The sequence below is a fragment of the Coenobita brevimanus genome, chromosome 55 (genome assembly GCF_032717465.1).
Source record: "Coenobita brevimanus isolate Jiangsu-jjx chromosome 55, ASM3271746v2, whole genome shotgun sequence".
Lineage (NCBI taxonomy): Eukaryota > Metazoa > Arthropoda > Malacostraca > Decapoda > Coenobitidae > Coenobita > Coenobita brevimanus.
Window position 1 is genome coordinate 52,919,053 of NC_137008.1, and position 14,379 is coordinate 52,933,431.

A 14,379-nucleotide genomic window follows, 5' to 3' on the forward strand; every position below is an offset into this window, starting at 1 on the left:
GGCCTTTGACAAAGTCAAAGTGGACAATGAGAATGCTTGGGATTGAGGAGTGGCTGGTTAGGGTGCTCATGTTCATGTGTGTGGGTGCTCGCACCCTGTTATGGGTGGAAGAAGATTTGAGTGATGAGTTTTCCAAGAATGTTGGTGTGCATCAGGGGTCAGTCTTGAGCCCATTGTTGTTTATTATGGTACTTGAAGCCCTCTCACATGATTTCAGAAATGGATTCCTGTGGGAGATGTTGTAAGCTGATAATTTGGTGTTGACTGCCGAGAATGAAAGGGAGGTGGAGGGAAAATTTAGGAAGTGAAGAGATGATATGGGGCACAAGGGCTTAACAGTAAACGCAGATAAAACAAAAGTGATAATACCTAGGACTGGTGGCGGTACTGTCAAAACAGAGGGAGAGTGGCCATGCGTGATTTGCCAAAAGGGCATGGGAAGTAATCCTATCTTGTGCAGTGTTTCTGATCAGTAGGTGCATTTGAGATGTAGTGGTATAGAAGTGTACTGCGAGATAATGCTGATTTCATGTGTGTGGTGTGTCAAGGAGAGCATGTGGAGATTGTCAGGTACGAAAGGATTGATCTTGCTGGTGAGTTTCATGAGTGTGTGGAAAAGTTCTGTTATGTGGGAGACATTTTATGTGCTTGAAGTGGAGGTAGAGCTGGAGCTAGCTCTGTGGCTAGAATGAGGAGTGGTTGGACGAAGCTCTGGGAGCTGTCGCCTCTCCTAACACTTAGAGGGTTCTCCCTCTGTGGTAAGGGATCTTTGTATGTAGCATGTGTTACAAGTGTAATGTTGTATGGTAGTGAGACCTAAGCAGTAAAGGAAGAGGATTTTTGTGTGCTGAAATGTACAGAAATGACAATGATTAGGTGGATGTACAGTCTGTCCCTGAATGTGAAGCCTAGGGGGGGGGGGCTAGGTTTACAATGGAAGAGCTGAGGGGTAGGATAGGATTGGAGTGTATTGGTGTTGTGATGAGGAGAGGTAGATTGAGATGGTCTGGGCATGTGGAGAGGATGGGGGATAATAACTGGGTGCAGAAAGTGAGAAGTGTTAATGTCGGGCGTAGGGTTGTGAGAGGCAGACCCAAAAAGACACAGGATGAGGACATTCAGTGTGACCTCAGAGATAAGGGACTGTATAGGGAAGCTGCCAGAGATCAAGCTGCATGGAGAGCCGTCATTAGGTGGCTAAGGCATGTTGAGGCCTTTAAAAACAAAACAAAACAAGTGGTAGGGTGTGTGGTATGAGGGACAGTGTGGTGGCGAGGGAGGAGAGTATGGATGTGCTGTGGTGAGAGAGGAAGGAGTTGTTGTGTGTGTGGTGGTAAGAAGGAGTAGGTTGGTGCATGGTGCTGAGGGATGAGAGGGAGGGTGTGTGGTGGTGACGAAGGAGGGGGTGGGTGAGTGGAGGATAGACAGGAAGGGAGGGTGTGTATCAGTAAGGGAGGAGGGAGGTGTTTGATGGTGAGACAGGAGGGGGAGGATGTGCAGAGTCTAAGACAAAAATTCACTTACTGTTCCACTTCTACACACTCATGGCCTGTCAGTCACTTTCCTGCCTGATTCAGCATATCAGAGAGAATTATCAATGGATACAAAAAACACGCCAAGTCTCTCACAGCTTAGGGATATTACTGTAGTCGCCAAAGGAAGTGAGAAAGGGTGAAATACACAAATCCTGTGTCAGCTTTGAAATACCTGGCATTTGTCAGCAGAGAGAGATGAGATGTAGAAGAGATGAAATATTAGGCAAATCTTTGTCCTGACTATAGGCTAAATGAGATTTGGTACTTTGCTCTTTTCACTTTAAATTAGCCTAAAATTGCCTTCATTATGCTGTACTGCAACAATATATTAACACTACATTATGATATCAGTGACCAAGAAATGTGGAAAGGATATGGAGTCATATCACTGTTGTTTTCTGCTAATAAGGTATGTGAAACAGGTTGTAAATGGACAAAAATTTATGTCACAGTGAATGAACACATGTCAGCATCGCCTTATCTGACCACTAGGTGAAATGCACTACTGTACATGAAATAAGCTGCAAAAGGATGAAAATCTGGGTCAAGTACACATGAAAAACTACAGTATGGACAACATTACCTTATCTGACCACCAGGTGACACCCACATGGAGGGCATAATCACAGCACACCTTAGGGTCGGCCCAGCTACGCCAACGGTGGTAGGCTTCTACTAATGACTCCCCACGATCAGGCAGGGCAAAGTCCACTGAAAACCCACATTTATACAGTATGAGCATCTGCACTCCTCTTCCTCCTCCTCTTCCTCTTCCTCCTCCTCCTCCACCTCTTCCTCCTCCTCATAATCATCACCATCATCAAAACCTTTTTTCCAAAATAAGGACATGGTATGACAGGATCCATACAAAACACAGTATTCTATCCAATTCTGTTCAGTGACGATGCCCTTTTGAATTATTCTTACTATTACCACACAATTATAGGTTAATTAGCTTAGGCCAAACCTCTACGAGTGAAGTGGTCGGTAACAATCTTCACCGAACCTGACTGTGAAAGAATACTTCTTATACTGTATTTTCTATATGCAGTTACGAAACAAAATTCTTCATCTCAGGATGCAAAATCTTTCACAGCTGAAAGCTTTGAACATCATAGGCAAGACAAAATTCCCATATATATGTCTATGGTATCTATTTGCGTGTGTGTGTGTGTGTGTGTGTGTGTGTGTGTGTATTTACCTATTTGTATTTACCTATTTGTAGTATACAGGAATTGAGCAATGCTCGTGTTGTCCTGTCTCCATATCCACATTTATCAAGTCTACCTTTACACACATGAATGTTTTTCTCATGCACCACCTCTTTGTCTAAGTCATTCCAAATATTTAAGAATATACCTAATTGTGATATACACGGAATGTACTATGCTCGTGGGTTTCCGTCGCTGTTTCTCAATAAGTCGAATTTAACTTTAAACTCGTTTATGTTTTTAGACTGGACGATCTCTTTGTCCAGGCTATTCCATAAGTCTATACTTCTGTAAGGAAAGCTATATTTCTTGATATCCTTCAAACAGCTTGACTTTTTCAATTTCATTCCATGTCCTCTTGTTGCTCTCTTATCCCATACAAACAGATCTTCTTTGTCAATTTTATCTACTCCCACCATGGTCCTGAACACCGCAATCATGTCTCCCCTCTTTCTCCTTTCCTCTAACGAAGGCAAATCCAGTTTTTCCAGCCTCTCTCTGTATGACAGGTCTGTCAGACTGGGGACCATCTTGGTTGCTGTTCTTTGTATTCTCTCAATCTTGTTTATATCTTTCTTTTTGTGTGGGGACCACACTACCGCTGCATATTCTAACCTGGGGCGGATCATGGCCACTATCAATTTTTTCATCATTTCCTCATCCATATAATGAAATGCTACTCTTATGTTAGTCAAGAGCTTATAAGTCTCTCCAACTATCTTGTTAATGTGCTTTTCTGGTGACAAACTATCTTGGACCAGCACTCCCAAATCTTTCTCTTCTCTCCTTTTTGTGAGTAATTCATTACCCAAAAAATAATTCAGTGATGGTCTCCTGGTACTTTTACCCATTTCCAATATTTTACATTTCTTTACATTAAATTTCATTTCCCACGTCCGGCTCCAATTGTGTATCCTATCCAAATCCTCCTGCAGTATTTTACAATCCTCCTCAACCTCTATCTTCCTCAAGATCTTTACATCATCAGCAAACAGACTCGCATAACTGTTCACTCCATCTACCATATCATTTACATAAATCAGGAACATTACTGGCGCCAACACTGAGCCTTGAGGGACTCCACTTGTTACTTCCCTCCATCCAGACATCTTTTCCTTTATTACTGTCCTCATTTGTCTGTCTCTCAAAAAGTCTCTCATCCATTCCAGAAGTTTCCCCTTTAGTCCTCCTATATATTCTAGTTTCCACATTAGTCTCTTATGATGTACCTTGTCAAAGGCCTTCTCTAAGTCTAAGTACACACAATCCACCCAACCATCTCTCTCGTGTGCCACATCAATCGCTCTTGAGTAAAAAGCTCAACAAGTTTGAAACACATGACCTTCCACTTCTGAATCCAAACTGACATTCAGCCAAAATATTCATCTCTTCCAGATATTTTATCCATCTGTCTTTCAGGATTCTCTCACACAATTTTGCGACCATGCTGGTTAGAGACACTGGTCTATAATTCAGGGGTTCTTCCCTGTTTCCTCCCTTGTAAATTGGTACCACATTTGCCCTCTTCCATTCTTTTGGCACTTTCCCCTCTTCCAGTGAGCATACAATTAAGCTGTGAATTTTATCCGCCAGTTGTTCTCTGCATTCCTTCAGTACCCAATTAGAAATTCCATCAGGTCCTGGGGCTTTCCTTACATCTTGAGTTTCCAGTAATTTATACACTTCCTGCACCTCCACTTTTATATCTTTCATCACCGGAACATTTCTAATCACTCCCTCCCCTTCCACAAGCTCCTTTTCTTTAGTGAAAACTGACTGGAAACGTTTGTTCATTATTTCTGCTTGCATTGCCGCATCATTAAAGACCTCTCCATCTACTTTCAGCTTGGTGATTCCTTCCTTTTGTTTCAGTTTGCCCTTAACAAATCTATAAAACAGTTTGGGTTCATCCTTGCATTTGTCAATTATACCTTTTTCAAAATTCCTTTCTTCTTCCCTACGTATTCTTGTGTATTCGTTTCTTGTTCTTTTATATTCTTCCTTTGTTCTGTCGTTACCTCTCTTTCTCCAATTGTTCCACGCCTTATCTCTCTCTTTTTTGGCTATCATACACCTTCTATTAAACCACTCCTTTTTCCTGTTTTCTTTCCCTCTTACTCTTGGTACAAATTTTTCCACTCCCAAATTATAGAGGTCTAGAAAGATATCCCACTTCCTCTGTATCTCTCTTGTTTCTCTGAATTTTCTCCAATCCGCATTTTCAAAAAAAGTTTCTCAATCCTGTAAAATTTGCTTTGCCAAAGTTGTATCTTCCCTGTCTATGAAGCTCGTCTCTTGGCTCGACGTTTCCTATTAACATCTGGAACTCAATGACCACGTGATCACTTTTTCCCAAAGGACAGAGATATTCCAATGATTCTATTACATCAGGTTCTTTGGTGAACAGTAAATCTAACCTTGCTGGTGTGTCCTCACCTCGAAACCGTGTCTCTTCTTTGACCCACTGCGTCATCACATTATTCATTATTATATTTAATAACATAGTACCCCACGAATCCTCGCCGCCTCCCGAGTACCATTCCTCCCAGTTCACCTCTTTACAATTAAAGTCACCCACAAAATTATATTATTGCTTTTCTCAATTATTTTTTGCAAGTAGCTAGCCATATCTGACAACAACTCATGGTATTCGTCATCCTTCCATGCTCTCGTCTTTGGGGGAACATACACTACCGCCATATCTCTCTTAACATTCTCTCCAGTTTCTAATTTCATATATATCACTTCAGCCCTGCCTTCTCCCATTTCCACAGTATCTACATTTATGTTGTTCTTCACTGCTATCATCACTCCTCCTCCCTTTTTTTTCTTTTCTGTCTTTTCTCCACAGTTTGTATTTACCATCTCCCAAATGAACATCAATATCTTCTCTTAATTTGGTCTCTACAAAGCACATGACATCAGGTTCATGTTCTCTCAAGAAATCATTAATTTCGATCCTTGTCGATATGAAACCATCAACATTAGTATATATCACCTTCAAATTATTTTTGACATTATTAATACCCTCTTCTCTCCTACTCTCTGTCCGTACCACTTCCTCAACTTCTGATCTTTCACAACCATCCCCCTAATTTCCTTCACTTCTATTTCCTTAAATACCATTTCCTTACTTTCATATCCAATACTCTCCAAAAAAAAGTATTACGTTCTTCCTCTGTCCTCTTATCATTTTTTCCTTTACTTCTTCCTTTAATGATTTTAAAGCTTCTCTTTCTTCTTCATTCAGATCTTTTCTTATTATAATATTTTCCATCCCCGCCTCTTTGCTTAATTTCCAGGTCACTTTAAGTATCTCATTTATTACACTTTCTGATGTAAACTTGACTCTCATTGGTCTTGTTTCCCCTTTCTTATAAGGCCCTATCCTCCTTACTTCCTCAATTTCTTTTACCCACTTGTTTCCTTCGGGGTCAATCTTGCCTAATATTCCTCTCACCATGTTCGTGTCTCTCTCGAGTCTTGCAAACCTAACCTTTTCTTCCTCTTCCCTGTTTCCAAATACTATCACACATCTGTTCCTTTCTACAGTTTCTCTCACTATTTTCTCTTTTTTCTTCAGTATTTTCACTACATTTTCTTCCATTTCTTTCTTGTTCATTTCCCTTTCTTCCTGGATGATCTCTCTTAAGCTGACCACTTCTTTCTGTTCTTCTTCTACGTGTGCCCACTTTGCCTTGTGTTCTTCTAGTACATTACTCACCTTCTCCGTTTTATTAGTACTCTCTTCAAGTTTCCTCCTCAGTTCAACATTCTCCCTCTTCAAATTCTTAATCTCTTCATTGGCTGTTTCGTTGGACTGGATTAGACTCTGTATGGTGGTTTCCGTATTTCCTGACACATCCTTTATCACTAGATTCTCTACTTTTTTTTTCGAGTTCACTAATCCTCATAATTAATGTTTTCACTAGGTCCATGACATTAGTATTAGCATCAAATCCTTGAAATTCCATTCCCTCATTGTTTACATTTTCGGCCATCTTTAACGTACCGATCAAGTACCTAAACAGCTGTTACCAATAAGCCACAAACATTCATGTATACTATTGCCAACAAATCTTTACATTTTTGGTAGTCTACCAACTTTCATTATTTTAAATTTAAAGAAAGACCCTAGGAGACAGGACAGACAAAATTCCTGAAACTACTCAAGGTCAGGAGCGATGCCTTGGACGTCCTCTCTCTCCGGTGTGTGTGTGTGTGTGTGTGTGTGTATCTATCTATCTATACAGAATATCAAAATACAGTATATACTGTAAGGAAGAAGGAGCCAAAGGCCAGGGGCCTGCAAACTGCTCCCTCCAAGAAAAAAACAAAAACAAGACAACAGACAGCCAATTCAAGATCCATTCATTTTGAGATGCCTGGACACATTGAGTCTGAAAGACTGGAGATTGTAGGAAGTAAGAAAAACAGACAGAGGGAAACAGTTCCAGAGCTGACCTGTTGCATACATAAAGGACTGGAAGTAGCAGTTAACTTTTGCATTAGAGAGTTGGACAGAAAAGGGATGAGAGTTTGTTGCTAGATAGGTGCTACGTGCCCACAGTAGTGGTGGAGTGATGCGAGCAGACAGTTCCCAGGAGCAGTGACCATTGAAAAGAGATAAAGATGCAACAGTGCGGTGAAAAGACAGAGGATGAAGGGAGCCAGTAAGAGGAGGAGAGTTAATGAGACGAAAAGCCTTTGACTCCACTCTGCTGAGAAGAACCGTGTGTGGGTAGTCTCCCCACACATGAGAGCTTACTCTACACAGGGGCGAATAAAACCCGTGTATGTAGTGAACAACCATGCAGGGGTAAAGAAGGTACGGAGTCAGCTTAGCACACCCAGTCTCTTGGAAGCAGATTTTACAAGAGAGGTAATATGTTCTTTCCAAGATAAATCCCAAAAGAATGAAACCCCAAGTATGTTTAAAGATGATGCAGGATTGAGCTGCATATTGTTAAAAACTGTGGAAGATTCTGTCAGGCTGACAGAAGTAAGAACCAAGTTTTGGGTGTATTAAGAACAACAAGGTTATTTTTACCCCAACCAGAGATATGAACCAAGTCAGACATTAAGTGTGCCATAGCCTCATCCCATGTTTGCTGAAGTAACTGCCGAGATGGAAGCTGCAGGAAGTGAATGGAAAGGTGAAGGACGGAGTCATCAGCGTACGAGTGGATAGGGTTTGATGTAGAGCTTAGAAAGTCATTGATGAATAAATGGAGCAGAGTTGGAGATAGGACAGTGTCCTCAGGAACACCACTATTGATAGCCCTAAGAGAAGAACTGGCCATCTACAACAACAGATATAGAATGACCAGAAAGGAAGCTAGAGATGAAGGCACAGATTGAAAGATAGAAACCTTAAGAGGGTAGTTTGGAAATTAAAGATTTATGCCAGACTCGACTGACAGCCTTTGAGATGTCAAGTGCAATGCCTATAATCCCAAACGGAGGATGACCAGAGTCTGAAAGGTAGGTGAGAATATCACTATAGAAGCATCCCTGGCAGAACCCATACTGATGATCAGAAAGAAGGTTGTGATAGGAAAGATGCTTTAAAATTCTATGGTTAAGAACAGACTCAAAAACTTTTGAAATACAGGATGTTAAAGCAACTGGACAATAGTTAGAGGGCTGGAAATGGTCACCGCTCTTTGGGACAGGCTGAATGAGAGCAAACCTCCAGCATGAAGGACAGGTGCAAGATGACAGACAAAGGTGAAAGAGTTTACCTGGGCAGGGTGTGAGCATTGAAGCATAGTTCTAGAGGAAGACAGGAGGGACCCCATCAGGCCCATATGCCTTGTTAGTACTGAAGCCAGTGATGGAAGAAAATACATCAACTGAAGAAGTTTTAATGCCAGTTATGAGGAAGTCAGAGGGGGTAAGAGATGGAGGGACAGCACCGGAATCATCTAAGGTGGAATTGAAGGAGAAAGTCTGAGTGGAGAGTTCTGCTTCATCAGTAGAAGAAATAGCTATAAAGCCATTAGACTGGAAAGGAGGAGGGAAGGAGGAAGAAGTAAAGCTGTTAGAATGGTTTCTTGGCAACATGCCAGAAGGAGCAGGAAGAATTTGAATTGGAGAGTTCAGAGCATTTAGCACAAATGAAATTATTTCTAGCAGAGCAAAAAACAGACTTTGCATGATTCTGGGCAGAAACATAAGAATGATGAGATTCAGGGGTGGGTTGATTCCAGTACCTTTTGTAGGCCTTCTCTTTGTGGACAGCATCAGAACAGGTGTGATTAATCCTAAGTGTTTTTGCATTAGTCAAAGGATATGAGAAAGGAATGTATGCTTCCATGCCCGAGAGAATAACCTCCATACTGTGCAAGGCACACTCAGGTGGCTCTTGGCCATGGAAACAATAATTATTCCAGGGAAAATAAAAGAAATACTGCTTGAGGGCCTAAAAATAAGCAGCTCCACAGTGCCACAACCGATGTTTCTTCGGAGGGTCCACAGACCGCACTGGAGCAATAGGACAGGTTAAGGTGATACGGTTGTGATCAGAGGAGCCCAATGGAGAGGAAAGATTTACAGCATAAGCAGGATTAGTTGTAAGGAAGAGGTCAAGCATGTTGGATCTCTCTCCATGGCGGTCAGGGATACTGCTAGGGTGCTGTACATGCTGCCCTAGGTCACTGAGGATAGAAGAGATGTAGGCTTGTTCACCAAGTGGATCAGTGAATGGAGAGGCGAGCAAAGGTGGTGGTGAACACTGAAATCTCCTAGAATGGAGATTTCAGAGAAAAGAGAAATGGATAGGATGTGTTCTATCTAAGAAGTAAGATAGTCAAAGAATTTTTCATAGTCAGCAGAATTAGGAGATAAGTAAACAGCCCTGATATATTTAGTCAGAGAATGACAGGAAAGCCGAAGCCACAGAGTAGAATCAAGTTCAGGAACACGAAAGCAAGATAAGTCATTGCGTACATACATGCAACAGCCACCTTTGGCTTTGAAATGAGTGTAGAAAAAGTAGGAGGATACAGAGAAGGGTTTGCTATCAGTTGCCTCAGACAGTTAGGAAGAGAAGGTGAGGTTTAGAGGAAGAGAGATGGTGCTCAACAGAAAGTTACAGGAAAGGCCACGAATGTTGCAGAAATGAAGAAGTGAATCAGACAGTGGTTCCAGGCATCTAGCTGGGTCATCACTGGGTGAGGGGTGGATGGTGAAGGCACTTATGGTCCCGCCCTCCCTCGCCCAGGGACTCCGAGGCTTGGTTAAATGACGAAATTATGGTTGAATTTTGAATAGGAAGTGTAGTGTGTACTGTACTGTGCATGTAGTTTGGTGCTGACAGTTAGAGAAACTTGTACTGGAGGGTATGCTGGCCTACCCTCTGTGTTACTGAAACAATAAAAATGTTCAGCAAAGGGGGATGGTCAGGAACTAGTCCCAAGAGGTGATGAAACGGGAGCTCCAACTCTCCCAATTACCAGCTTTCATCCACCTTGGGAGTACTGCCCTGCTTGACTGGTGCTGCAGTCTACAGCAAAATCAGATAGTCAGTAGCAATTACAGTACTTACCGGTACTTAAAAACAACTATGAAGTTGTGACAGCAATTACTTTAAAAAACCCTGAAGTTATCAGCACATATACCACACACAGATGATAATAAATAAATTACTAAAAGAAATGAACAACTTTATGAGTAGAAAAGCAGAATCTAGTAAAATATGAGAGAGAGAGAGAGAGAGAGAGAGCAAATACATACTGATCATGGTAGTGCCACCAGCTAGTGCCGCTCGAGTGCCAGTGTAAAAGTCATCCACGGCAAATGTACCCATGAACGGCAGTTGCATGTGCGTGTGAGTGTCTATTCCACCTGAGGGAGAAAAGAAGAAAGCTTGGACTATTGGACTGCCTGTCAACTGTGCAAGGGCTATTACAACTGACAATCAATTTCTGCTAAGCCTCAATTTTCCCCTAGAATGTATGAAGGTCTGTCCCCCCCTCCACATCCGTACTGTTTGTTGAAAAAAAAAAAAAAAAAAAAAAAAAAAAAATGATATTCGTCTGTTCTACTTCCCTTTTGAATAAGATTATCAATTCACGACCTCGATTCATGAACAACTAACATGATCAAACAAGCTATTCAAGCAAACATGAATGAGACTGCATTCCACAAGTCTAACAAACTAATTTAAAATTGTGAAACTAGCTTGACCAATACACAGCGCTGTTAAGGAGGAAGTTATTACTGTACCTGGTATGACAAGGTGGCCTTTAGCTTCAATAACTTTTGTGCCGCCAGGAGTATGTAAGTTAAGTCCCACCTGTCTGGAAGAGAAAAGGAATGGGCAAACTAGTTTGATTTTGAAGTGCTTGGCACCTACTTAAGTGAAAATAAAAGTATACTTAAATACAGTATACAACTATGCTCAAGAACATTTATAAATACACCTGGATCCGGACAGCAATTGGAACACTGTTCTTAGCTTGCTGTTTCTGTTTTGCTGTTGGCTCCATAAGCTGTGCACTGGACCATGGCACTATATTTTCTGGAATCATTGGCTGATATCAAAAGGCGCAGGCATCAGGCCTGGTGCATAAACATAGCTGCCACTACATCAGCACCCTGAAGGCAGGAACACAAACTTCGTGGAGCTACCCACAAGAAAACCCCTCAGAGCTCAGTGATTGGCACCTGTCAAGTGGAATGGGAATGTTTTTCCTAACTGTACATGAGAAATTTCATCATCCACTCAATGTGACTAGTACAACCTTCAGGAGACTACATAAATAAGTGACAAACCCAACTTCATCTAATGCAGGAATTAAGGTAACCAGGTAACCATGTGCCATAACGTAACTGACGTACTCACCTGAGGAAGAGACCCCGGGGAGGGCACAACACCCACCCCAAGAGAAGGCCACAGGGAGGTACACAGGGGCCCCGGGCTACACCAGCCCACATCCCTTGCTACCATATGCCCCTCTTCCACTCAGCCAGACCAGCGGGAAGTTCATCGCCCAGGTGCTTACCCTCCAATCAGGACGGCACTCACCAGACTCAGGGTGGGACTTGTTTACATACAGTTCCACGCAGGTCCTCAGCGGTAGCGTCCACCGGACCTGCCACTGAAAGGGGAGGAACAACCACCGGTCTTCCCAGTCCTACGTACCCCAGTGGGAGCAGTGGCACAGTAACGTCCACCGGACTTGCTGTGGAGGGAACGTCCACTGGATCTCCCTCTTCTGCCAGCCAACTACGGGAGCAGGGGCATGGTAACCTCCACCGGATTTGCCGTTTGAGGAACATCCATCAGACTTCCCCCACCTGTAATCCCAGGGAAAGAAGCAGAGTCTTGGTAGAGTCCACCGGACTTGCCATAGAGGGGGCATCCACTGGGTACCCCTCGGATGTGACTTCCCCCGGCAGCAGGACCTTGGTAGCGTCCACCAGACCTGCCGCAGGCACAGGAACATCCATCGGACTTCCTCTTCCTGCTATCCCCAGGACGGGTGGTGCCCTGGTAATGTCCACCTGACTTGCCGGATGGGAGGAACGTCCGCTGGACTTCCTTCCCCCACTACCCTGGGAGGAAGCCTTGGTGTCCACCGGACTTACCAGGCAGAGGGAGCATCCACCTATCTTCCCTCCTCCACTACTCCGGAGGCTCCTGCCAAGGGCAGCATCCCTGGCTCAGCCTGCCCCTCCAGAGGCCGAGCGAAATGCCCCTCACACTCCCCCTGTACCAGTAAGGGTGGAGATTGCTCCCCTACAGAGTTCCGGTTGGAGGACGTCTGGAGCGGATCCGTTGTGAGCCTGGGTGTCCTGCCCCTGCAGCCGAGCCCTCGACGCCCCCAGCAGCTGTCGCACCCCCTGGGAACGAGCAGCTGCAGGCAGCCCCTGATGGCCTCCCCCTCCTGTCGAGACTGCAGCTCCTGACCCTCAAGGGGTGCCTCAACGACCCTGGGACTGGACCAGCCCGGACCCTCCACCAGGACTCCCACTACAGCCAAGGGTAGGCACTGAGCCATGCACCTACTGGCCCAATTTGGCCCCAGTCCCGAGGGCCACCACACTCCTAAGGCCCCCACCAGGAAAGGGCCTCCCACGACGCCGCCCTTCAGCCTGCACCGGACAGCCGACTACACAGCCCGAGACGAGCGCCTCTCCCGAGTGCGCACCCCTGACAGCCCCCCTCCCACACCTGGCCGCCACCTGCACCTACCTGTAATTTAGACTCTGTGCTTCACTTGTGTGCTATATAGTGTTGTACTGTGCTTCATGTATTGTGCAAGTCCATTGTATTTTTGTAAGGTAATATATGTGTGAGACTGGTTACTTGGTTAGCCTGTGTTTGAGCCCTATTTCTTTGTTGCATGTTCTCACCCGGTCCTGAACAAAAGAACTCAAGTCCATGCCCGTGTGCTGAGTTCAAGAAGTTAAACCCAGAACATGCTGAATAACAGTAACAAATAGGTCTAATGAGTTAAGGTGCTCGACTGGATCCAGCGGATGTGCTCTGTAAGGGTTTATGTACGGTGTGGTTGGGTTAACTGCTCACGTAACTCACAAATGAACAAGGCTGGTCAACTCTGCATTGACTGTCGGGACTTGGGAGTCTAACCCCAGGCCCCTATATGCTCCTGATGGAGCACAACAAGATAGAAGTGTCAACCTATGAATCAGTGCGGGAGTACCTGCAGAATCTAATTTTGAAAGCCTTGCTCTCAATTTGAGTACCGTATTTTATTGGCTACTGATCATCATCTACGTGACACTCAAATATGGGGTCATGGGTCAATGGTCATGATCATAAATCTGTCTATCTATCTATTGCCAGGTGCCATAATCCCATAAAAGGTGGCCATTTCACTTTGAGTTATTTGTTTTACGGGGAGGGGCACTAACCCTCCATCAATCCACTTGTTGACACGTAGGGAGCACGTATGGTTTGGTTATATGGTTACCACCCAGCGTTATAAATGGTTTCTTGGCTCACAGGAAACCATTTGGCTTGTCACTCAATGTAAAGCCACCTGTAAAGGAAAGAAAAGCAATACGAAGTGACAGGAAAGATTGGAGAAATAGGAAGAGAGGATGAAAAAGGAAATTAACCAGGTGGGGGACTGCTGGCCATAGCTTTCCCTGTCTCCTAGGCAGTATACTTTTTTTTTTTTAATCTGAAAAATTCAGATTATATGAACAAGAGTGTGTTGTATTTCTGTTGACTTTAATAACAATGAGTATTTATGCTGTATATAAGTTTTCTTTTATGGCATACACCCTATACTGTAGCTTCTCATTTATTTCAGTGTTTTTATTTAAAAAGATAAATACAAAATATGGAATCTAGGAGAACTTTCATATCAAAACTGGGGGAGGTTCAGACTGTTGTGTCTGGCAACAGTGAAAACTATGGGGATGTTTACTTTGGTGGTGGAGGAAGAATGCAACGTTGTGAGGGTTACCTCCCTGGATCTGCCTCTGGCTAAACTTATCACCCTCAACCTGTACCATCTCATTATTAAGGTAAGGTGTGACCTTAGGTTAGGTCAGTTACTAGGGTAAATCCTGTCTTACTCGACAGTTTCCCCGTCAAAGCCATACATCCTAGAGGGAGCCGTGTTTCACAACGAAAAGATCTTTTTTCAGCTTTT

At 43.6% G+C, this 14,379-nt stretch overlaps 1 protein-coding gene across 4 annotated transcripts in view; it reads right to left on the reverse strand.

Annotated features, from left to right (window-relative positions):
* The window catches only part of CRMP (Collapsin Response Mediator Protein), a 111,583-nt gene that overhangs the window by 39,078 nt on the left and 58,126 nt on the right, over positions 1–14,379 (reverse strand). For all 4 annotated transcript variants that reach the window (XM_080273722.1, XM_080273723.1, XM_080273721.1 and 1 more), the window contains 3 exons: positions 10,976–11,049; positions 10,484–10,594; positions 2,119–2,246 (listed from right to left, as the gene is read on the reverse strand). In XM_080273722.1, coding sequence (XP_080129848.1) covers positions 2,119–2,246; positions 10,484–10,594; positions 10,976–11,049 — 313 coding nt within the window. The remainder of the gene's footprint in view (positions 1–2,118; positions 2,247–10,483; positions 10,595–10,975; positions 11,050–14,379) is intronic.